The sequence below is a fragment of the Amphibalanus amphitrite genome, unplaced genomic scaffold, assembly GCF_019059575.1.
Source record: "Amphibalanus amphitrite isolate SeventyFive unplaced genomic scaffold, NRLGWU_Aamphi_draft 000068F_arrow, whole genome shotgun sequence".
Taxonomy (NCBI): Eukaryota; Metazoa; Arthropoda; class Thecostraca; order Balanomorpha; family Balanidae; genus Amphibalanus; species Amphibalanus amphitrite.
This window is the reverse complement of record NW_024881564.1, coordinates 484,681-509,034: the sequence shown is the minus strand read 5'-3', so window position 1 is coordinate 509,034 and position 24,354 is coordinate 484,681. Positions and strand designations below refer to the sequence as shown.

Genomic DNA, 24,354 nt, shown 5'->3' with positions numbered 1-24,354 from the left:
GTCAAAAGAAAGAGAAGTCAGTGTGAGGTAACTTTCAAATATTGGTTATATTATATTATATTCATGTAATGTGTGCTCACGCTCAGTTATGGTGTATTCGTATGACCAGTATAACGCCTTTTGGGGCGACTAACGGAGCGAGCGAGAGGGTGGGCCTTGCACGTGCGAAATTGCGAGGGGGTACCTCCAACTGACTTGTGCACGGCACCCTACTAACTGGTCTCTAGCGATGTGCCAAATTTGGGCACAATCGGCCCAGCCGTTCTCGAGATCTGGAAGCGGCACCCTGCACGTGCGCACGTGCAAAATGGGTCCCAACTGACTTGTGCACGACACGCTACTAACCGGTCCCTAACCGTGTACCAAATTTGAGCGCAATCGGTCCAGCCATTCTCGAGATCTGGAAACGACCCCTGCACGTGCGCACGTGCAGCAGCACCCCAACTCTGGCATATGTATATGCAGTGCCTAGTGGGTGCCTACCTACATGCCAAGTTTCAGCGCAATCGGCCAAGTAGTTACCGAGATATTGCAACAATTACAAAAGTGACACCTCTTCGTTTTGCACGTGGCACGTGCATAAGGTAAGGGGTCACCCACATGCATCGGGAATAGTCCAATACTTGGTAGAAGGAATGAAGCTACCCTACAAAAATTACCGCGTGTAAATCGGTCAAGTGGTTGCTGAGATATAAGCCTCGCAAAAGCGTGACCACGGCCGGCCGGCCGGCCGGCCGGCCGCTCATACTCAGAAATTTCCGTTAATCTAAGGAAAGACTACGCTCGCTTCGCTCGCTCCGTAATTATTTTGTGCATCTGTGCTTTAGACGTACGGCTACAACTTTTCCTCGTGGTGGTATGTATTTTGGTAGGTGTTTGAGACGTTTGAGACGTATTGTCTTGCATTTTAATGCATTTTAAAGCACGGCTGACGAAAGGAGCAGAAGCTTCCGAAAGCTACCGAATCAATATACGCATTAGTGGTGTCGAAGAATTGGTTCCTAAATACAGACACGCTTGCTTCTATGCAAGTAACAGCGTGTGGATTTTCAGCAAAAGGATGAAAAGGAATAGACAGATTGCGCATAGAGCGAAGCTGGCTCTTGGTTAGCGTGTACATCAATCAGGAGTTGAATGATAATTGATAACCATCCTTCAGACCATACTCGTATGTGGATAGGTAGCCACGAATATCAGAAGCGATCTAAGCCTGGAAGTCAGCGTTCGATGATGAAACACGTTGTCAAATCGAGACGCCGAGGAAGAGAATCAAGGAAACTTAGGATACTGCCGTGACCTTTGGGATCCAGAATTGAATTAGCATACCCAAAAATCACACCGATGTGACGTCATTCCATCACTGACGTCCTCACCCGGACGACGTGTTGACGTCATCACTCGACCTCTTGGGACAGAGAACAACCTTATTCACCGTGACGTACCTACTACATCAATGCATACACCTCCTTCGTGGGGTGCCTATCAGATGTGCTGACCTCCGCCGGTACATCAGCCCGAGCCGGTCGCTCCGTAACCTATTCTGCAGTGTCTGTCCGTGTGCCAGCGTGGGCGATACATTAACTACCAGCCGATCTATAGACTGTCGGCCGGTCGATCGCATTCCACCGGCGGCACAGCAGTGCGGACCGCGCCGCAGCTGGACAGCGCCAGGAGCGGCGTGTTCAGTACGGTCCGGTTTGACCTAATGGACAGGGCGTTTGATCGCTATTTTTAGATATAATGGTGCGGTGTTAAGAGTTTTGTAGAACTTGATGAAAATGGACCGAAAGGTGCCGATGGTGATATTAGGGATAATCCACACAAAGTTGAACATGTATCAGCGATAAATGGCCTGCGGAACTACCGCTAAATCGATGTAATGCGTCTGTACGTTTCTCATGAAAGAAAAGCAAATAAACGTAACACTTAGGACAACGGTTTTAGTATTATGGGCAATGAGAGCTTAACCATTTTTTTTTTGTTCAAGTAAAAAGATAATATGTTTACATGTATAACATGTATTAGGTTTTTCACTGACTGCGACAACAAACCATACAAAACACCGATCTAACAAGTCACCCAAATAGCACCATTTACACAATGACCCAACATACCGGCGAAGGACCGACGTGTTTAGAGCTGGACATCCTCCAGCGCCAGTATCAAGTCCTGGTACTTGAACGAGTCGGGTCGCGTGGTGAACTGCTCTAGAAGGTTCCGTCGCCGCTCGTCCGGTCGGCAGTAGTAGAGTTGTACCTCGTTCGCCAGACACTGGGCCTCCCTGGCGTCCTGAGGGGAGGGGGAGAATAATTAGGGGAGGTTTGAGCCACCATAGGTAACCGGCAGTCCGCCGGCAAAGGGGGAGAAGACTAAGGGGAGGGGGGGGAGGGAATCGCTTGTTACTGAGTTCGGCTTTGGAAATATATAAGAAAACGTCTGTGTGTAAAAAAAGTGTCCCAATAGCTCAAAAGTAATGATCAGATGCCTATGGAACAAAAACCCTCTTGTACCAATACTTGGATTCTGCTGCACCGAACACTCACTCCCCGTGACAATTTAACTATAAATTCTAACAAGCACTTGTAGGTTTACGCACTGCTTCATAGTTTCCATCATCAGAACAGCCAAATCCTTCTCCACGCCCAAAACCTCTGCTCCGAGCTCCACGGGCAACTTTATACCATGCGGGAAGCTCCCCTTGGAGCACGCCCTTACCCGGATGCAGTGGGCCTGGACATCAGGGGGCTGGGTGGCCTGTCCAATTGGACGGGCTCAGCCCCGACGACTCGCCAAGGTGCCCGCCCAGACCAATGTCTCCCCTTAAATCCTATCATCCTCCCGGCTCTTCAGTGGTTGCAATTGACCGAAAGAGACTAACCCTACAAAACAAACAAAACAAACCGTACACAACTTCCTTTGTTATGAGCTGATGTAAAATAATTTACCAGCGTTAGGCTAGCTAGCTCTGAAATCGGTTTTTCATTCTACCTAGCAAGGTATTTCATTGCAAGAGGCCTCAGGTATGACTTTTGCAACCGTCTATCAAGCCTGCCGGTTGTTCGGTAAATGTCACTCGACTAAATCTTTCATCCTTTCACTCTACCCTAACCTTGACTTCGGTAGAGTCCCCAATAGACACTACCACCGTCCCCACACCATACCGCGATGATTCTGATTACCCTCTAGCCGGCACGACCGTGGTTGAGCTGAAGATGAGTTTGGGTTTTGAGCGCTGGCTCTGCATCGGAAGTGGGCGCCCAATCAGCATGGCTTTACTAAACATACCAAAGAACAGGGGCGGGCGAGGGGCGGGTGAAGTGCCGACGCGAGTAGTTACGTACATTTTAGACGGGTAGCTACAAACAATACAGGCAGCGTGTCATCACATAACAGCCGTGGATTCCATATGCCACCATCAAGTAGATCATCACTGGAGCTCTCCAGCCATATTGTGACCTAAGCCACTACCCAAACGTGTTTCTTAGATCTTACAGGTGCGTCGCAATGTCAAAATCTATTTACGTTCATGCGCGAGCAAAAATGGATTTATGTAAAATGCAGACCGAAAAAGGACTACAATTAGGTCAACAGGCTAGGTCGCAATACAGGAAGGAATACCATGAAAATAAAGCAGCCGTGATTGCCTGAAACAGCGTGTCGTGCGCCACATTTCAGCATTCATAGTTCAAACACGACGCCTTGTGAATGAGTTAAGTCGGTCACGCTAGGGGCACGTCAAAGGCCATTCTACCGTCAACTTCACGGGCAGGTGTAAATCCACCGCGTAACACGGAACTCGTGCCACACGACACACAACACTCGCTCGTCATCGACTGTTACGATTGTTCGCAACATCTTTATCATACGTCTTGTTACGTCTGCCGTTTTCTAATAACTTTATACTTTACATCTAAGCTCGTTCTTTTCTACGCCAGACAGCGGCGGCTCTTTCTTACCAGCGATGTGTTATCGTATTCTGCCACCATGAGCACGATTCCTTTGCTATCCGCCAGCTCCGGGTAGTGAATCATGGTCATACACTCAGGGGCGTTCTCCTTATACGTCTGAAACGGCAGGGGAGGGTCGGTCAGCCGTCGGTAGGTGCAATGTATGTACCGAGAGGCCACCCTCCCGGCCTGTGGGTGTTGACTATGGCCAGGGTTTTTGAGTAGATGGTGGGTACGGGGAGGTGTGTCAAAATCGTGAACGGCTTCACTGCGAACTGCGATCGATCAATTAAATAAAGAAGCACTAACGTCATGAGTGACTACACTGACAATGCTCGCCGTGTGCACGCACAAGGTTTGGCTACTTAGAAATATCGATAAATGGGTAGAGATAGATATTAAAGAAATGACCAAGCTTGACAAGGATTCAAGAAGAGCTTAATTAAATATTTTCTCAAATTATCCGTCACACAAACATCACTTGTCCAACAATTGCTCAAGTTCTCCCCAATTCAAAACACTCGAGAACGAACAGAAGCAAACTGAAACCATGCATCGATAGTCGATACCCCGTCACCGAACTCCGGACGCAATCGGTGGCGACAATGCTACCCTCTCCCTCCCCCCCCAGCCCACTACCCAGTAGCACGCCAGTCCCATTCCGTCTACAGCCCGGGCTCACTGATCCGTCGGCACCAGGCACTGGCCGTCCCGGTCCGACACACATACACACACAGACAGACAGACACACACGTCTTCACACACTCGGCCACATGACAGGATCGCGTGACAGACGGGCGGCTGGAGCGGTCGAAAATTCAGCCGGCCCAGCGGCGTCCTTCAGAAGGTAGTTCGAGGAATCGACGTCTCGACAGGCGCCTAGATCAGATCACTTAGATCACTCAGATCGCTGCTCTTCATGTTGATTTGACGGACTTTTGAATGATTCATAGGTTTTATCTCAGGGAATGGAAGCATTATGATAACAATGGTTTGATTTTTAGGGCCCCCGATTCGCAAAGGCTGACACATGTATCAACAGAATCGTATTATGCATTAGTATAACATCGATTATGACCATTGAAAATGCAGCAATTATAAATGATGGAACGAAAGTCTATTCAACAGGCAATGGAGTACCGCTACGCTAAGCAGGAACCGGGAGAATGATCGTATCTATCATCGAGCGGATAGGTTTATGCTAACATTTTAAGGCTCCCAGCAAGATGGTAAAGCAGCCTAGTCCTGGAACAATAAGCTCCAATATCGCCAATATCGTCAATTGTGGTAGAACCCAGGGTCCCAGAAAGTCAATTACTTCCGCAATTTGTGATTCAATTTTCAGGCGAAGTCATTAGTTCATGATCACAATCTAAAAACAAAACTCAAGTTATCGCATCGTGACCCACCAGTAACGACTTCATCAATATCAATTTCTATGGCCTTATGATGACGATGGTCGTCAGTGCTTCGGAAAGCACAGATTACATATTTCAGCGGTTCACTAGCCCCACCTACACAACTGTACACTGCCACCTACCGTGACACCACAACAACTCCCAGTCCTCCTGCGCTCACGCCTCCTTCATTCGTCAGTCAGGGCTCGTTGAGCTGAACACTCGCCTGCCGCAGCTTACCTGGTAGTTGATGAGGGCGGTAAAGTGGGCCTCGTTGCCGGCAAACTGCACCACCACAAACTCGTAGCCGTCTTTGCGTGGCAGCGGCAACAGAAACTGTCGGGAGGATGCAGAGCGGGAGCCGGTCAGACGCGGGTCGTGCACCGACAGATATACGATAAAAGCAAAGATAAGAAGAAAGTCCAACAAATGATAATTACTTTACGTCATGAACGCGTGCCGTGACCGAGCGCTAGGAAAATGATCTTGGCAAGCATAGTTTTTGTTTAATATACGTGTACAAAAGCTGGAAGAGCAAATGTACCACATACAAACAAAGCCCAACAATAATTCGTAAGAATGATAATAAATCGTTTAGCGGACTGACTCTGGGTGTAAAGAGTCAGAGTCTTTACGAGTCTTACGTAAGAGTCTTTACACCCAGAGTCAGTCCGCTAAACGATTTATTATCATTAATATACCTGGGTTTAAATATGACTTTACAGTCTCATATAATTCGTAAGAACTTTCTAACAACGTCAAACAACGATCATCCGATATGTTCTTCGAGTATACCCTAGCAAAAAGCTATGATGGATTAGGTCTAATAACAACGATTTTTTTTAGTTAAGCCCCAGAACGAGTTTTGGTATTCTAAAAACATTTTTTGACTTATTGCTTTACCGTGGGATATTTTTCCGTGTTGGCGACGAGAGCTCTGTATTTGTCGGCAGGTATTACTGCTGAGACGCTGTCCTTCGTTTTGAAATACTCCACCCAAAGCTGAAAAAGATCGGACTAGTTAGATCGCCACAGATCATGATATGAACACACAGGCAGCAGTTACCATAAATCACAAGTGAATGCTGATAATTACGGGTCACTATGTCAGAAAATAGCCGGAGCTATAGGCAGCTTGTTTTATCCAAGGCGCTAAAACATATTCTATCTTGGGAAGACAGGTATGGATAACAGCCTACCTGTCCGATCTCGTCGCTGCTCTTGTCCTGGATGAGCTCCAGCTTGAGGATGTCGTTCAGTTCCTGTCAAATATTCGTCATATTTTTAGAACACTTATTACTATTAGTGACAATACAAATACCTAGGTAGCTATAATGAATGGCCGGATAAACTGTCTCATATCTGGCATATCAATCAATCGAGTTACATCATGAGTGGTAACAGGGCTAAGCATATAAGCTTATATGTGCAGTGAACATAACTAGCAGTGGTGCGTGCATCCTCATCCTTTCAAAACACGACGCGTTTCTTCTTTACTCTCAATGTCCCATCAATGCAGTGGAGTATCCCGATACTTCAAACGACTAAGGAACGATATTTGTGCTCAACAAATGGCTCACATCTCCGCTTCATATTGTCCGCAATGCCTGGACACAATGCCTTGCCTTCAATGACGATGTCTCATAATCAGGGATGCGGAGCCGGAGCCGGAGCCGGAGCCGGAGCCGTGAAACAATATTTAAGAGGAAACAATTATTTACCTAGTTCGGTTTGACAGTACAAGGCGTAAAACAACCTGATATTCAAAATAGCCGTGTTATACAAATACAGAAGCAACGTGTACCAATCCCATCGCCTTTTTTCTTCCACCCGTATTTAATTGATCGCATAGGGGATGTACTGAGTAGAAGCCGGAGCCGGAGCCGGAGCCGGAGCCGCCGGAGCCGGATCATTTTACTCGGAGCCGGAGCCGGAGCCGGAGCCGCCATGACATTTCACCCGGAGCCGGAGCCGGAGCCGATTTTTTTCTCCGGAGCCGGAGCCGGAGCCGGAGCCGTCTGAAATTTCCACGGCTCCGCATCCCTGCTCATAATGCTTCACACCTTGTGTTTTAAGCTTTCAAAGGCTCCTAACTTGAGGAGTTTTTATAATGGTTCAAACCTTAGATTCGTGCCCTTGGCCTTATACCTTTCATTCATCTCTGTCACTCGCCTACCTTGGGTTTAGCCTGCGGCAGCCTGGCCGCATCAGCTGCCTTCGGCGCCTTCCCCGAAAACGAGCGTGCAGCGTCTGCATCTCTGGCTACACGGTCATTCTGGTTCTTCTGCTGCACCCGCCGTTCCACCTCGTCAGACGATACTCTAGAAAACATCGAGAAAATGGTGAAAATGACTTATAAAAGTGACGATAAAATAGGTACCAAAACACAGTGACAAAATCAGCAACAAAATATGCAGACATCAAAGTGCTCATCGGTAACAAAACCAGCACACATATGTATGGCTATACCCACTCTCGTAGTTTGGCAATTTTATCCTGATATTTTGAATAGTAGGGATTTTCTTTCTTCAGCTTTTCAACATATTCTTCTGCCATCTTCGGTGTAGAGTGTACCAATCGATGACCAGACAGGCTAAGTCGGCAGATACGATTTAGCGCCTGAAAGTAGGCAGGCCTCATTCTGAAACAGTTGAGGCAGCAACTAACAAAATAAATACTTCATATTCAAGCCATGATACAATAACTGACAAGGATTATCAAGTCATTGCTCAGTAAATTACAGAGGAGTCTGGGAATCTGTCAAGTGTCAGGGTCTCCCAGTTCTGACACATTCCCCCAGTGTGTTGGGGTCAAGGCCGTGGGTATAATAAGGGTACTACATTTCCGTGTTTTGATATTTTCCAGAAGCTGACAACAGGCAAGGAGAACGTGCAGGTCGACCGAGATAGCAGCTACCGCAAATTCTTCTATCGCAGTAAGATACGATTAGCCAGCTACAGATGAAAACTGTCCATCAGGCATCAGAGTAACTCTATACTACATTCATCTTACGAAAAACAAATTTTTCTATCAACTGATATCCATATTATACAAATTAAAGAACATCTGAACCAGAGACTACCTCGACTGTGACCCCCCCCCCCTCTTCTTCTTCTTCTTCTTTGTGGGTTAGGGCCCGCCTCCCCCTCACCGCATTACACATCCCCACGGTGGAATACTACACATCCCCCTCACTGCCTCCCAGTCCGGTCTGGTTTGAGGCGCAACAGAACAGGCATTCCATGCAATAGGTACCAATTAAACAATTAAATTCTTGAAATTCTGCGTATTATCTATTTTGCTCCTGCTAGTTTTGATTCTTGAGTCTTCAAAAATAAATAAATTGACTTCTCATGATACAGCTACACGCCCAAGGCCGTACGCACAAGAACAAGAACAAGACTTCTCACGATACGGACTCATCGGACTGCCCGGACTCTGGACTCCGTCATGCGTGCCGTCAGGTGGACTGGGTGGACTTCACTCAATATACCCTGGGGTGGACTCCTGCATGCGCTCGCGGAAAAGAGCAAATAGGGAGCTCCTGGTTTGCTCCGTCAGCGTCTAAAGTGAATAAAAGAACGCCGCAGCTGCGCCATTTTTCAGCTGCCTATCTCTTCAACGTGTGGCATGCCGTAGGGTGCTTTCGAGTCTGTTCAAGAGCATTCAAGAGGATGAGGTCTTGATCAAGATTCCTAGAGCCTGCATCATTAGATTCTCCTGAGAGGTTTTTATATTTTTATTGGATTTTTGATGTGATAAAGCTCACATAATTAGATAAGGGTTATCATTATAAGCTTTATAGTTGTTTCTTAGTTGGCCAGCTCACCTGCGCCTACATACTTACTGAACTGAAGGGAGAACTCATGATCTGTATAAAGTCACCCTGAAGAAGTTTTTGCATAATTTTTGGTCATCTTCCAGTAAGGTTTGCATTCAGTGGCAAGGCCGTATATAGGAGGTAGAATGGTTAGCCGTTTGTTTACATTGGTGACCTTGACAGATGAAGTCAGCGGGTGTCTACCAATCTTCGCCAATATTAATCTTCCGAGGATTTTATACTCTAAGGCAGTTTGATATTAACCTTTAGGCTCCCTTAGAGCCTAAAAAAGATAATTTACTGCACAGCAAAGCCTTTAAAATCAACAAAAAAATTGACACCCTGTGACGTCATCTGTCTCCTGAGCTCTCCCTATGTGGCAGCATAGAACCGTAACCCCCTGTTCAGTGGCATCCCTGGCTGGTATTGTGTCATATTCGCTAAGCAGAAAGGGCAAGAGGCCACCTGTGCTTGAGTCGTTGACCCTGCTGAGGCGTCTTAAGTTCTGCCTTTTGCCTCCATGCAAAATTGAGATTATTTGGAAATGATTTGAATTATTTGCAAAGGAATAGATCAATATTAATGAGGAGAGAAACTCATTGCAATTACTGTGAGCCTATTAGACCTGGTATGTACCAATTGCCAGGTGCCTTTTGTAAGTTTTGTTGTCTTTTCATGTAGACTAATTGAGAAGGAAAATCACCTTTTACCTACCAGCAGGTATATAGTCAGTAGTGGCTCCCTGGTTCATGTTAAATGTCATGTCATTATATCATTTCAGCCATAAAATATTGGAAGGTTTTGCTCTTGCTAAAAGTTTGCCTCAGCCATGCTATGTGCCGTGGCAGATATGGCTGCTTTTATTCAAGGCTAGATGCAGGTGGGTGATGCAATTTATTTTTGTAAGCATGCTTCATTACAATCTTGTTCTGAGCAATTGAGAGATGTCATTAGTTGTTCTGTGTTCTGGTGCAGATTACCTCAATTTTGCTGTTTTTTTTTGCCATTGCCCAGCAGTGTTATTGACTGTGCTTATTATGTTAATTGTTTGTAGTATTTCAGACACCTCAATGCAACATAACAATGAAGCCACTCATAATTGTGTGAAGACTGCCACATAAGAGGATTATCCACTGGCCACTACAAAAGCTGGCTCAACCATGTCTGATGACAAGAAATCGCGTCTGATGGCCGACCTATTCGGCGATAAGTCCGCAGAACCGGCGCCAGCCAAGCAGCGGACCATGTTGGATGACATTCTCAGCGGCAAACCATCCGGCCCCGCCCCTACCGAGGCTGCGGCCACGCCGCCGCGACAGCGCACTATGCTCGACGATATCCTGTCGGGAAAACCATCCACCGCTGGCGCAGAGCCGGCGCCCGGCCGCCAGCGAGGTATGTTTGACGACCTGCTGTCTAGCAAGCCGTCGGCCGCACCGGCCGCTGACGCCACCCCCAGCCGTCCTCGCTCCATGTTTGACGATATGCTCTCCAGTAAACCCGCTGGCGAGGAGGCTGCTGCAGGTGGGGACGTCTCTTTGGGTGGCTACGAGCCGTCGGCGTCACGCACGGGGCGCCGGGGCCGGCAGCGCGCCCCTCCGGCCGATCCCCTGGACCTCTTCTCCCCCAAACCGCCGTCCTCCCCGGCAAGGACAGCGCCGGCCGCCGCAGCGCCCGCCTCTGCGCTGGCGGCCAGAGCCAGACCCGCCGAACAGCCCGTGGAGCCGGCGCCGGCAGCAGCACCGCCGGCCGCCGCCGCCGCCGCGGCCTCCTGGATGGACAGTTTGGGGATGACGCCGGCGCCGGCTGCCGCTCCCGAGCCGGCCCCGCCCCCGCCCCAGCCGGCCACCGCCCGCCGTGAGCTGTTTCCACCGGACAGTGGCGCGCTGGCAGCCCGAGAGAAGGAGCTCACCGAGGAGTGGACGGCCAAACTGGCCGAGGCTAATAAACAGATCGCTGAGAGGGACAGCGAGATCGTCAAACTCAAGGTGGGTGCTGGGAATTGGGATGTTAATTATCGTCAGGAATCAGTTTGATAGGTTCATGCTTGGATGTAGTGCAATCAGTGCGATGTATTGGTGCTAAATGTTTTTAACAGTTACAGTTTCGTTGAGGCAGCTGAGTGACAACCAGCCTGCCGTATTCCACATTTTTTATGACGACTGAAATCGCTTTATGTTCGCTTATGATCTGAACACACTCAACCAATGTCCCAAAATTTGTCGATTTGGGTGGGAAACGACATCCAAATTAAATTCATTTTTCACTCTTACCACCAATATTTAAGAATAATTGTCCACTCCCAACCAAGAAAACTTAGGATTTTTTACCAAGAGCAGTTGTGTGGATGCCAGGTTTAGCATCAAACATTCTACACCCTAGAATAAAATACATGTTTTTGTTGTTTCTCACCTGTTTTAGATCTAATCGAATCAGCAGTTTTCTACCTCCCCCCATTATGGTGGGTATTTTTCCCCTCTGACACCCATGACAAAACTCAATTTTGGGACACTGCAACACACCTTACATCACCTTAGATTCTCTGTCGCTCCCCCCAGAGCGGCTGCACGGGCCACGAGATGGAGAAGCAGCGCCTGGAGGAGCACATTGCCCTGCTGAAGCGGATGGCAGAGGACGAGCGCCGGCAGCTCGAGGAGTCGTATCAGTGAGTGGAGGGGCGGTGACGGGGGTGCGGACACCGTGCTTGAGGTCGCACCACCCCTGAGCGTATAACCTGGCTTTGAAATTATGATTCCAGTTCCCACCTCTTTATCTCATTCCGTATGTTTCATTGTTCTCGCTAATATTCCTGCCCGAATTTGGACGTTCTTATTTGTCTTAACCCTCGCCCGTATAGGGGGGGGGGGGGGTCGAACGGACTCCCCCTCGGTTTTTCGCGAATAACTCCCGTAAAAAGCGGCCGATCGCGAAGAAACTTTCAGTACCCTCGCGTTAATCAATTTTACACCTACCCTGACATTTTCATGACCCTGACCCTAATGACCTTTGACCTGTGGCCTACTTTTCGAGACCATGTTTGGCCGGAATCGCGATTCGGCGTATGTCGGCTCGCATTAGCCGCGCTTTTGCAGTCTTTTCGTGGTTTTAAGCGTTCAAACATGGGATATGATGATGCTCCCATGCATTAGGATGGGTGTCAAGGTCACCGGAAGGTGAGGTCAAGTCATTGACCTTTGATGACCTTGGTTCACTTTTTCGAGTTTTACATGTTTCTAGGCCAGTTTTTGGAGCTGAATTCGAATTTAGCAACCATATGAACATTTACGAAGTAGTTCTGGTGCCTTCGTAACATGTTACGAAGCTGTCAGAGGCGGTTGCCACCTACTACGAATACCCTTACTGGTTGACCTGACCCGACCTGGCCTAAATGCATGAAGACATCATCTGTGATCAAAACTAACATGATTTTCGTGATCAGCACCCCGAAAAACCCCATAGCAGCCACGCTTTACGACTTTCTAACAGGTCCCGATTTTCCCGACTTTTGGGTCATTGACCTGACCTGGAAGGTCAACCGATTACCTAGGACCTTAAAATTGGGTATCATTGGCTTCCTCTCGTCACGGGCAACACGCTCGTTTTTTTTCCGCGAAGCTCTAGCTCAATCAGGGGCGAAACGGCAAGGGGGGGGGGTCCAACGAACCCCCCCCCTTATACGTTCGCGGCTGGAAAAAAACACCAATACGGGCGGGGGTTAAATCTTTTCTTTTTTCTGCTATTCAAATGCAACAGTGATTTCTTGCGCTGACAGTGGTCGTTCTGTACCTGAAATGTACTTTGTGGCCGCAGACACCGCCTGGCGACAGCCGAGGAGTCGTATCGGCGCCGCGAGAAACAGCTGACCGACGAAAACAACCGACTTCGAGACGAGTTCAGAGACAGAATGAAGCGGTATCAGGTCAGTTACACTCCGCCAGCTGTTGAACCTGGTCTACCAGTCAACAGCTTACCTGCACTATCGAAGTATAAACTGCTTGTGAGATAGATAGCGATAGCGGGTTAAGCCCTTAATTATAGCAATTACAGGGTATACGCATCAGCAATCTGGTTATTTCAGGCTGATTTTAGCGCACATAAACCACCCATTCCTCCGCTGTGCTGAAGCTCGGTAGTGGATTAGCATCTCTTTCTCTTCGAGACTCGCCCCGGGTGACGGGTCACAAATCGCAGGTTGGCCGACGGGTGGGATCGGGAGTCAGCCGCTGTCTCGATTCATTTGTGAGCGTGTCTGACGCAGCTGACTAGGCGAGTGACGGCGTCTCAACTGAGCTGCACTGCATCGTCACAACCCTTCCACCAAACCACCCCTCCTCTCCTCCCCTTATGCACCCCCTCTAACACCTCCGTCTACCCATCGTCACCGTCCGCCCCACCCAGGAGGAGACATCGTGGGCGGCTTCGTCGCACCTCCGCCACCTGTCCACCATAGAGGGTGTACAGAGTGCCGAGCTGGGCCGGCTCAGAGCCACCTACGAGGAGAGCCTGGCGGGCCTGCGCGGCGAGCATGAGACAGTGGTGGCACGGCTCACCCAGCTGCGGGACACGGAGCGGGACGCGGCCAAATCGGCCGGACAGGTCGGAGGGTCAGTCGGCGCAGGGGGAGGGGCAGGCCGGGGCTGCACGTCTGCTGCTTGCTGTTAGTTGGATGCTGCTATTGTATGAGAAATGATATTTGTGGATGTAACATGCTTGTATTTGTGTTTGAATATGGCCCGCATTTTCGTTGGCATCTTTCGCTATTTTGTTTCTTACCTATATTTTGCGTTTTGCTGTGCCGCTTCGTGAATTGTGATCATGCGAAATTGCGAGCTGCTTTGTACGAAATGACATTTTCTGTTGAAAAGCCCCTATTTTGGTTGAGCATTTTTATGCATTTTTATGTTGGCCGTTTGCTAGTTTTGGTTATCGATTGCGTGACAACATTGTCATTGAGTTCTTGGTTCGTTTATTCGCTCAGCTATTACGGTGTGCAATGCATATGTTACGCCGGTGTCAAATACCACTATGCACCTTGTATGAGTTCACTTGCCATGGAATGGATGTTTCTTTTCGGCAATGATATGTTATGACCAACTTCCGCTTAACATGATTGCTTACTGCTTGGTGTTGTTCTACTTTGTTTGACATGTCATTTTTTTTGTGACGCAATGTGAGTTGACTTATGCGTTTGACGTATGCGTTTACGTGATAGGTACAGTCCATCGGGATGATCGGCATAATCCAATATCTGCGCAATGTGACCATGTCCGCCTCTTGCCCTCATTGATGCCCTCCTCTTACACACGTGTAAAGGCTCGCTGTTTTCCACTTCATTCCCACATTTCACATGGTACTTTCGCTGCATTGGTTTGTTTATGTTATTTAATTACATCTTACCTCCTATAGCCGCTACAGGTGTGGTTATTTATTAAAATTGACGCTATTTCGCCCCAGACTTTGGACAGAGCTGACTCTCCCTCCCCCGTTATCCCGCCAGAATGCTGGATGACGCCATACAGCAGCTGCAGCGCACATCTGACGTCACCGAGGACCTGCTGGCGCGCGTCAGTCACAAGTATGACGTCACACTGCAGGCGCGAGAGACCCTCCTCATAGAGAAAGAGAAACAGCTCAAAGGTGCGACACGGGCAGATGGCAATAGGGAGAACGGCGTCTAGTTCTTCATGCCTCGATTTTCAGTGCTGTCATCTTTCCGATACCTGTCTGTTTGGTTCTCGTCTACAGCGGCTGCTATAATCCGTTCATAGCCTTTTACTGGCATATTTAATTTATCATATCGAAGCCCTAGCTGTTTCTTCCTGGCGCTATTCCAATTGTTTTTTTTTTACATTTTTTCGTCATGCATTTTTCCCGTGACATTCCATGCCATTTTGCTCTGTCCACTTCGCCCAGATATTTTCCACCAGATAATTTCCTGTGATTTCCCTTTGACACGGAAGGCCAGGCTGGAGTAGTTGTGGACTAATGCTTTCCTTTCTCGTTTCCCTCAGACACAGAGACCAAGCTTGAGCGGCTGCAGAAGGACACGGCGTCAGAGAGGGAGCACCTTCAGGACCTCATCACCAAGCTGCAGCACAACCTGGATTCCTCCAGCGCCGAGGCCAAGGTCAGTGAAACCAAACCTCATCCTCCTAGGATCCCCGAAGGAGCTCTGTCGAACCTCCAGGCTGTATCATGGTGTTTCCTAATATGTTTCAGTTTTGTTTCGATTCGCTGCTTTGTTGGGTCTTTTCCATTGACTTATTACCGTAAAAACTTACATTTTTAGTTGGGTGTGTGGCGCCTGGTGCGTATCAGCTGCTTTATGATCACTTATACGTTCCACGTTGCTTGCCCTTAACCCTATTCCTGGCGGGGGGGGGGGGGGGCCTCAGGAGCCCCCCCCCTGAGGTTTTTTGGTTATATCTCCCAAACGCGTTGAGCTAGGAAGCTCAAATTTTCTGACTTTTCCTAAAAGGCTTCTACGCAACATGTCTGAAAATTTTGAGTTGATCTGACCTCAGGTCAGGTCACCAGAGGCGGTTTGGTGACGCTACCTCAGAAAAGTTTGCAATCACGCCAGAGCTAGAGTTTTTGACCGATCAATTTCTTCTCTTCAGGGTTTAGTTAGGGTACCAGTATGTGCAATTTGTATATCTCGGAATTTTGATATCGGTGACCTAAGGTCAGGTCAATTTCGCGACCTCCCCATTATAAGTCAATGGGGGAAAAATCAACTCCCTGTTTTTACCACTAAAACGGGTCGGAATGGCCCCATATACCATACATGACTTCATATACGATCAACCTTCACTACCTTGAGGTCTGTTTTGCTGTTGGGCAGCTGTGAGGTCATGTGACGTCATCAAAGGTCACCAAAGGTTTTTGGCCAATAACTCCGTACAGGAACAAGATACAGACGCGTGGATGGTCTCATTGTGTTCAGCTCGTCAAGACGCATCGAATGATATACATGATGACCTCGAGGTCACGTGACCTGAGGTCAACCTTTGACCTTGACCTTTCGAGGTCAACATATATATCATTCGATGCGGATTGACGAGAGGATCACGATGATGCCCTTAGTTTGTTCCTATCTTGACTAATTCGAAAGTTATTCGAGAAAAACTCTCCATATCTAGTGCCGCCATTTTGACTTTTTCGACCCCTGTGACGTCATCTTTGACCTGACCTGAAAATGACCTTAGTAAAAATTGTAGATCTTGGCCGTGCGTATCCGATGCCGTTTACCGCTTGTCGCTATCTTGCTTCGTTCTCGAGATCTCAGGGGGGGGGGCGAATCGCCCCCCCCCCCGCCAGTTTCTTGTCCCGGCGGAGCCCGCCAGGAATAGGGTTAATCTCGACACGCTTGCCCTTTTCGACATCGACATGCGTCATTCATGTAAGTTGTAATTCACCAGTGGGTTTTCGGAGTGCGTTATTTACTCCACTCCGTGACCGTGACGTCACGTCCGAGCAGCTGCACTGCTAACACTGCGGCACTGCCCCTCCCCGTCCCTGTTCCCCGCAGGAGGCGACACTGCGCCTGCAGCAGCAGCAGGCCCGTGTGGAGGCCCGTGAGTCGGCACTGGACAAGGAGCGTGCCTCGCTGCTGGGCAGGGTCGAGCAGGAGCGGCACCAGATCGAGGTCAGGGTGGGGAACTGAGCGGAGGGGGGGGGGGGGCAGGTAACTGTGTGGAAAACAGTTTGAATTTTTGATAGATACCTGGGGTAAATTGTGTGAGTCACTAGTCACTACTGACACCACAACCGGTTACAGTCTTTAAACATCAGATTTTATTTTGCATTAAAGTTCTGCCTCTGTTACAATATCACCATTGTGGGAAACCTGGTACCTGAGAATCTCTGATCTGTAGATTTTACGATATTTTCTCAATTAGTTTGAATGTCTCAAATCATTATTTTCTCTTGCTTCGTTTACTCAACGATTAAACGGCCTACAAGAAATTGTCAACATAAAAACTATGATACATTAGCAGTCGCTAGTCACCCAATCAAAATCCATACCCCACCACACACTTGTGTTATATTATATGTTCCCGGCTTGCGCTTGACCTCCCTGTTCCCATCCCCCAGCGTCTCCGGCAGGAACTCCTAGAAGAACAGAAACTCTGGCTGCAGGAGGTCAACGCCGAGCGACACGAGATCGCCGCCGCACATGCGCGATTGGACGCGCGCCTGCGCATTGCGGGACTGGAGCGTGCACCGGGACGGGGCCAGTTCGTACCAGACCACCAGCCGGTAAGAGGGCATGGGATGGTGATGCACCCGGGCAGGTGGACGGGTGGTGGAAGCAACGGAATTTCTGGGGTTGATGATTTGATGGGAATAATTGGATAGGACGTGTGTAAAGATTGTCTGGGCGAGGGTGATGGGGAGGTGCGACCTGCTGGAGGTGAGAGCTCCGGATGGATCCTGTTTCTTTGTGCGTTACCGATCGTAATTGTGGGAAAATTTACCACACATTCTGGCAGTTTGCTAGATGCTTATTTGAGTGACATTGCAAGTAGGTACGGTTAATGTTGACCATTAGCATATGCCGGAGTATGTCTAGCATTAGCGCGAGCGTGCGGTAAAAGCTTTTTGGATTAAACCGCATAATGTTGAAGTCAATTGAGCAAAGGTTTCGGCCCATGGGCAAAACATTTTACCAGCGAACTTTTGAAGCATTTCCTGAGACGGAGGAAGGCGCTGGAAAAGAGCTTAAAGGAAGGGTGCCACCTTCCGAAATTTTTGTTCTATGAATCTATTTTACTTATTTGAATTTTTAGACGTGGTTAGCGCGTCCACAATATACAAAAAACCGAAACATTGCATTTAATACATTGGCCAAAAAAAAAGATCGTTGTTTATATCACCACTACAACTCAAGGTCGTTTGATGTGGCAGCTAGGACGGCTGGCATATCCTGTTGTCATGGCAACATATCATTCTGCCATTTGCATTGATGGCGCAACTGAGACAAAAAGATGAACAAATAAAAAGGAAGAAGATAACATGATTTGAACTAAAGGTTTCATCAAAAGAACATCAGAAAGAACATCAGAAAAGAACATCAAATAAGTCGAGTAAAGGTTTTTCCTTTACAATGCTTAAAGGGACCCTCCCGGCTCCCACCTTAACATTAGATTTGAGTTGAGATAGCCAAAATGGGGTCCCTGGCTCACAATTACCGGTTTCGGCACTCACAACATCGAGAAATGCCTTAAATCGGAAATATTGAATTTCAAAATTGCAGCATTTTGATTCAGAGGGGCTAATGCTTAGGAATACCCCTCTGAATGTGTGACGTCAGCGCAAATATCTAACGATTTTTAAATGTTTGACTAAAACGTTTTGTAGCACGCGGTGGTATATGCTATTTGCGCGCAACATCTGCCGCAAACGCCGCACTTCTAAAATAAAGTCGCTAGAAACAGCGGAGATATCAAAAAAGTAAACAAAAGTAAAAGTCTAATATCTTGAAAACCGGTGAATATTTTTCGGTGAAATTTGGTAGATATTCGTTTTCGCTCTTTCTGAACCGAGCGACATCACTTTCATGCCAATTCATAAACTTTTTAAGGTGGGAGGGTCCCTTTAAGAGATCTATGGATATGGAACCCTTCACCCTTCATGCAACTTACTAGAAAAACTTCCCAATTAAAATTTTAAAACTTAAGTGTATACCATAAAGAAAAAATATACCCTTTCAAAATGATAAAACATGCTTCAAAAGTATAACTTTTATACATACCTTTGCTGATTTCATGTTTTATAAAATACCCTTAACACGACGAGGAAATAGTGCTGAAGATTTTTGCCTGCCCGAATGCTGGCAGCAAAACTCGCAAATGATAACTTCACGTGCGGATTCAATGCTGACCGTCTCGAGCATAGGTAAGTGAAGCCGGTTTTTAGGTTCATGTGAGGCTAATCTTGTAAAAACTGCGTTGTGTCCAAAAGGTGGCACCCTTCCTTTAACTGATATAAATATAACGTTAACTGACGTGTTGCATTTGGTCGCTTTGAACTATTGAAGAGATTGTAAATGTTGTTTTTCAATAAGATAATATTTTAAATCTTAATGTACTGACAGATTAATTAATCACCTACTGTAGAGTGTAGCGCCAATTTCATGCCTTTTACAAGTGTAATGAATTGACAAAAAAAAAACGCATTTCACATTGATCAGTAAAAATTTATTCATATTGACATGGTTTAAAGAAAATGCACTAGATTCGCATTAATAATTATTCTAAGCCACACTTCGGAGTCGATCGATCGCTGTGTATTCGTTAAAAGCTTTTTAACGAATACACAGCGATCGATCGACTCCGAAGTGTGGCTTAGAATATTGACATGGGTAGAAAACCAAGCGCTCACTTCACAGGATTGTAGGTATACCTTCCACTCTTCTCTAATATTGGAAACGAACGTTACTCTAGCTTCTCATATGACATAGATTGAAGTAGATGTTCTTGGTTTGATAGGAATCCAACTCACAGCCAGACACAAGGATGAGTCGGCTTGGTTTATTATCTTGGTCAGGGAATATGTACATTTTTTAGTTCTTGATATTCGGTCTTGGTTTTTCCACTTCTTTCAAGAATGTAAAATTGTTAAAGAAGCTTAAATATGGAAATTAAACGGCATATGCTAAAATAAATATCACACTTGGGCCGGAATGTTTCATTCAGGACCTCGGGCTTTGTTGAATTTTCCGCCCTCGACCTTCGGTCTCGTGCGGAAAACTCAACAAATCCCTCGGTCCTGAATGAAACATTTTACCGGCCCCGTGTGATATTATATAATCTTAGCGTACTTACTACTTATCTCATTTTACGTCGCATCAATGGCTTGTCCTTACTGGGATAATCAAGTGTGTAGTGCGTGTTGTTACCATGTTCCATTACCAATGAACATGCGTGCATACTTTCCAACACCCCCTTGCGCCGTGTCCCATAAGACGCTGGCCGAGCTGGACGGTATGTACCGGGCTCTGGTGGAGGAACGGACCGCCGTTAGTACCGAGAGGGACCGGCTGGCCGCGCTGCAGGCGGAGGCCAAACAGGTACGGACGTTGGACTGGTGGGATGAGGGAGGCCGCGGTCTGACGTCTGTATTTTTATCACTGGTCAGACTAACTCCTATATTAGACTGTCTGGTCATGCGGATTTGTCCGCATGACCATAACAGGCTAGTTGCTACCGATCAACCGTTCATCTGTGATGTATTATGAAATTACATTTTTATCAAAACAGGCGAAGATTGTGGATCTCTCCGGCTGCCTAACTCTGTCTAACCCTCTCCCTCCACCTCCGCTGCAGGCTGTCCTGAAATAACCTCCCCGTCCGCTCCAGGCGGTGCTGGCGGCCGACAGCCGCGAGCAGGCCATGTCCCGAGAGCTGGAGCGGCTCCAGAGCCAGGCGCAGCTGCTGAAGCTCAAGAGCCAGGAGGTGGAGGACGTGTCGGAGCTGGCGGTGCGCAGCCGGGACGAGGGCCGGCGCGCGCTGGAGGAAGCCCACCAACTCCGGCAACAGCTGACCAAGAGCCAGCTGCTGCTGGAGCGGCAGCAGGCCAAGCTGAAGGCGCAGGAGAGACTGCTGGCGCAGGTGAGCCGCGCTCAGCTGGGGGGATGTTGGGTTTACTGGAAGAATAGCTGCTCCTGGGTGAAGTCGATTCGTCAAGGATAATTTTTAGCTATATAGTCGATTATAGTCGATTTTTTCACAGACAAACGACATACATGCATTATTTACTGCGGTGCAATTCGAAATACGAAACGAGTTACGCTGATTTTTCATGCTCAGCAAACGTGTAACATTTTTATTCAAAAGGCACACATAGTCGTCGCGTTGTTCTGTGTTTAGTCTGTCACTGAGTTATTCCCACAAGTGACTTCCTTCGACCCTCCCCAGGAGCGTCTGCAGCTGAGCCACCAGCGGCAGTCGGCCGCGGCGGGTGCTGCCGACCTGCTGGGCAGTCCGGCCCGACCCAGCGGACCCCCAGACGCCTGGGGAGGCGGCGAGAGGACGCTGGGAGACGGAGCCGCGGGCGGACCCGAGGTACGGCAAACAAGAAGAACTATTGTAAGATTGGGGAATCTGCAGGTACCGAACGTAAATAGATATAACGGAACGCCGATAGACGTTTAAGATTCAAATATTTAATGGTCAGGTCAGTCGTCATGTCATATTATTTGGGCAGGAAACCAGAGCCATGAATGAGGTTTGTATCGTATGAGCGATTTTTTAATACGTCCATCGGCTATGTAATGTTTCCTGAATACGATGATTGGGTAATCTCCGTCCCATTCATTGACGTTCCGTGTCAGTACATTCAACTTCTGCCTGGCCCCGGGTTATAGTTTCGTACGCACAGCCTGTGACCGTTGTGTTTCTTCTTTCAGCTGATCCCTGTCGACCCGGCGGTGCTGCTGTGGAAACTACGAGCCGACGAGGACCGGGAGTTTTTGGACAGGGAGGCGGCCTTCCTGAAACAGCTCACCTCGCCCAGCTGAGGGGCCGGGAGCGGTAACGACCGACGGGGGAGGGAAGGCCGGGGTACAACAGACCAAAGATAACGACCAAACGAACGACAGGGGCGTATTTAGTGTCCGGTGGGTATGAGTGTTATGTGCAATCATTTTGTTAAACAACGTTCTATTGTATTCGCCAGCAACAGGGATGGGACACGGCCGACCCGTCATTGCATAGAGCAGGCTGGCATGTCACAAATATGTCCGACCAAAGCATGCAGAAACAGCGGACAAGTTACGGCGGCTGCACAGTTCAGCAAAGCTTCCCTGCTGGACGCAAGATAAGGCATTTCGTTATAACGAGCGCTCATGGCTCATATCATCTGTGCCTCATGTGCCCTTGATCTCATGCCTCATGTGCCCATCTCATGTGCCCTTGATCTGGTGAGGATGACGCTCACTGCCAGAATAAGCCGGTTAGCGATCTCGTGACACACTGCCGTGCAAAGGAAAAATCACGTATGTCGTCTTCTGAAAAACTAAAATGTCCAGGACAGTCGAAAATGTGTTTTCCTGATAGAAACCGTGGACAAGCTTGCAGAGATAAAAGAAATATCGTTGAACTTCCCTCGTTATGCGATTCCGTTGAGCCTTGTTGAAAAATTGTCCTTTTTTGCCATACCTTGTAATATGTTTGGTGATCTGCTCTTGGGCTGGTTTTGTGTTCGGCGCGATGCGACCGCACTGGTCACCATCTGCCGTGATGGTGAGCGTCCGTCTTCACCGCTACGAGAGTCGAGAACCGCAGAGTCTGACCGAATCATAGAGAGCACAAGAAGAACGATTTGCACACTAATGGGCTCCCGTGCAGCTTCTGAACTTGGAAGGGTCCACTTCAGGCTGTTCCCTTTTTTAGGGTTCTTTGCACGTTTTTCCGCGGTGCTGGAGTACCTACTGGAAGCACATAGGTAATAGGTATCGCACATTTTTTTAAGTAGAATATGGATGTTAGGAACATCAACAAATATAACTTGTAAGGAAGCAAACAACTCACTCAAACATTGTAGCATAGCATAGCAACACAGCTCTCAGCTGAACCTCAGAGCGCGACGTATGACATGGACATGTGGTGACATCATGACATGCACTTTACGAGGTTTTCCTTCTCTTCCGACCGAGCGACGAGCCCCCTAGGGGAGCCTGCCATCGTCTTTTCGTCTGTGTGCTCTGCTCGACCAGGCCCTGCCAGAAGGCTCTCTGGTAGGAGGGCATGTACGGGCGATGCAGCGCAGCACTTCGGGATGCTTTCACAGGCGCACCGGGATTCCTTGTGGCTGGATTTGGAAGCAGCTCTGGCTGCTTCGTTGGGTCAAAAGTGGTCATGAGCAAGTCAAACGCCTTGTATGTGTTCTCGTTCACGCTGGTCTTCGTGAACATCAATACTGATCCTCGCTTGAAACTGCTCCCTTTCAAGCGCGTCAGGTATGGACGCTCATCGTCCACACTCCACACTGAGCCGCTTTAGCTTCGTTTTGCTTACGCCGTCTTCCGTCTGGTGCATGTTGGTGCCCGGAGCCATCCGCAGGCACCTCATGCCAGTGGCTTCCGCCGCAGCGACGTAGTCACTGAAGTCTTCAAGCTTGCCGGTCGTTTTGATCTTCTTAGTGACCTGCGTCAGATGCCATCGCAGTGTGGTCAGGCTAGCAAAATATTGAAAGTAAGGGATTCGATGCCGTTCAGAGGTGACTTGGTCACTTGACCAGCTGCAGAATGACATTGATCAGCACCCAGTTCTTGTTTTGCCCGGCACAGTTGTCTGCCCAGATGGTCAACACTTCTGTTTCGGCATACATACGGTATCAAGAAACAGATAAAACGTGGCAGAGACCTACTCTCCGAATCGTCCAGCATCCGCCTCATGCCAAACGACGCACGCGCCGTCACTGCGCTGCAAGGAGCGCCGCGCCGCCTCCATCTCTTTCTTCTCTGGCATAACAACTGCGAAAGTCTCGTTTGCGATCAGATGTGATGTGAAAACACATTCTTTGATATGCATGATTGGCAGCATGGTCACTTTCATCATGTCTGCAGCAAGAATCATTTCGTCATCCCTCCACTGCCTGTCAGCATCTCTATTGTTGGAGTCCCCACCCTCCTTTGCTGCCTGGAGGTACTCCATATGCGCAGAGCACTGAGCGCAGTCGATCTGGTGGCGATCGGCCATCGGTCGGGCTCCGTCTCCAGCTGACCGTGCACTTCTGCGACGTGCTGGACTTGCACTGAGCACCTAGAGCGTTCCTCGCCTGAGATGGGTGTTCCCGATGTTAGGGCGCCGCACCGACTGGCGGTACCTCTCCCGTGTGAACGGCTGCACTTCGCATCGCTCTGCTAGTGCTGCCTACATATAATCCTCGTACATCTTTTGCACGGTTACATCTGTGGGAAGGTAAAGACGGTGAGGCGCGTGCTCGTACTTATAATGGTGTTTGACTGGCTTGTACCTCACGATATGTTCGGTGATCTGATCTTCGTCGAGTTTTGTGTTGCGCGTGGTATGACCGCACTGGTCACCATCTGCCGTGATGGTGAGCGTCCGTCTTCACCGCTTCAAGAACCACAGAGTCTGACCGAATCATATAGAGCACGAAAATAACGATTTGCACACTCTAACGGGCTCCCGTGCAGCTTCTGAACTGAGAAGGGTCCACT

The 24,354-nt window shown here is 48.3% G+C and overlaps 2 protein-coding genes across 8 annotated transcripts; one reads left to right on the top strand and one right to left on the bottom strand.

The window, feature by feature from the left end:
* Nucleotides 1-1,998: 1,998 nt before the first annotated feature.
* LOC122378936 (ATP synthase mitochondrial F1 complex assembly factor 1-like) lies at nucleotides 1,999-8,830 on the bottom strand. 4 transcript variants are annotated; one of them, XM_043360643.1, is made up of 8 exons: nucleotides 8,764-8,830; nucleotides 7,818-7,985; nucleotides 7,521-7,665; nucleotides 6,544-6,606; nucleotides 6,248-6,346; nucleotides 5,585-5,680; nucleotides 3,957-4,064; nucleotides 1,999-2,289 (listed from the first exon to the last, which is right to left on the bottom strand). In XM_043360643.1, exons 2-8 carry the CDS (start codon nucleotides 7,982-7,984, stop codon nucleotides 2,134-2,136), a joined length of 834 nt encoding a protein of 277 aa, XP_043216578.1. In that variant the 5' UTR covers nucleotide 7,985; nucleotides 8,764-8,830; the 3' UTR covers nucleotides 1,999-2,133. The 4 variants fall into 4 exon arrangements, with proteins under 4 accessions (XP_043216578.1, XP_043216577.1, XP_043216579.1 ...); XM_043360642.1 differs by having other exon boundaries at nucleotides 7,818-7,963; XM_043360644.1 differs by having other exon boundaries at nucleotides 7,818-7,963; nucleotides 8,600-8,779.
* Nucleotides 8,831-8,966: 136 nt separating this feature from the next.
* LOC122378935 (fas-binding factor 1-like) lies at nucleotides 8,967-22,209 on the top strand. Of its 4 annotated transcripts, none has more exons than XM_043360638.1 (14): nucleotides 8,967-9,071; nucleotides 9,946-10,044; nucleotides 10,227-11,152; nucleotides 11,723-11,829; nucleotides 12,975-13,083; nucleotides 13,563-13,768; nucleotides 14,662-14,801; nucleotides 15,176-15,291; nucleotides 16,696-16,812; nucleotides 17,262-17,426; nucleotides 20,134-20,238; nucleotides 20,528-20,779; nucleotides 21,086-21,232; nucleotides 21,577-22,209. In XM_043360638.1, exons 3-14 carry the CDS (start codon nucleotides 10,325-10,327, stop codon nucleotides 21,685-21,687), a joined length of 2,403 nt encoding a protein of 800 aa, XP_043216573.1. In that variant the 5' UTR covers nucleotides 8,967-9,071; nucleotides 9,946-10,044; nucleotides 10,227-10,324; the 3' UTR covers nucleotides 21,688-22,209. The 4 variants fall into 4 exon arrangements, with proteins under 4 accessions (XP_043216573.1, XP_043216574.1, XP_043216572.1 ...); XM_043360639.1 differs by having other exon boundaries at nucleotides 10,219-11,152; XM_043360637.1 differs by lacking the exon at nucleotides 9,946-10,044 and having other exon boundaries at nucleotides 8,987-9,071; nucleotides 10,219-11,152.
* Nucleotides 22,210-24,354: the final 2,145 nt, after the last annotated feature.

Coding starts and splice junctions, on each gene's coding strand:
- LOC122378936 (XM_043360643.1), bottom strand. CDS start 7,984: ATGAGGCCTGCCTACTTTCAGGCGCTAAATCGTATCTGCCGACTTAGC. Junction 6,607..7,520: donor TGCCGCAGGCTAAACCCAAG/GTAGGCGAGTGA, acceptor AATATTTGACAG/GAACTGAACGACATCCTCAA. Junction 4,065..5,584: donor CCGCCCTCATCAACTACCAG/GTAAGCTGCGGC, acceptor CTGCCGTTTCAG/ACGTATAAGGAGAACGCCCC.
- LOC122378935 (XM_043360638.1), top strand. CDS start 10,325: ATGTCTGATGACAAGAAATCGCGTCTGATGGCCGACCTATTCGGCGAT. Junction 17,427..20,133: donor TCGTACCAGACCACCAGCCG/GTAAGAGGGCAT, acceptor GTGTCCCATAAG/ACGCTGGCCGAGCTGGACGG. Junction 20,239..20,527: donor TGCAGGCGGAGGCCAAACAG/GTACGGACGTTG, acceptor CGTCCGCTCCAG/GCGGTGCTGGCGGCCGACAG.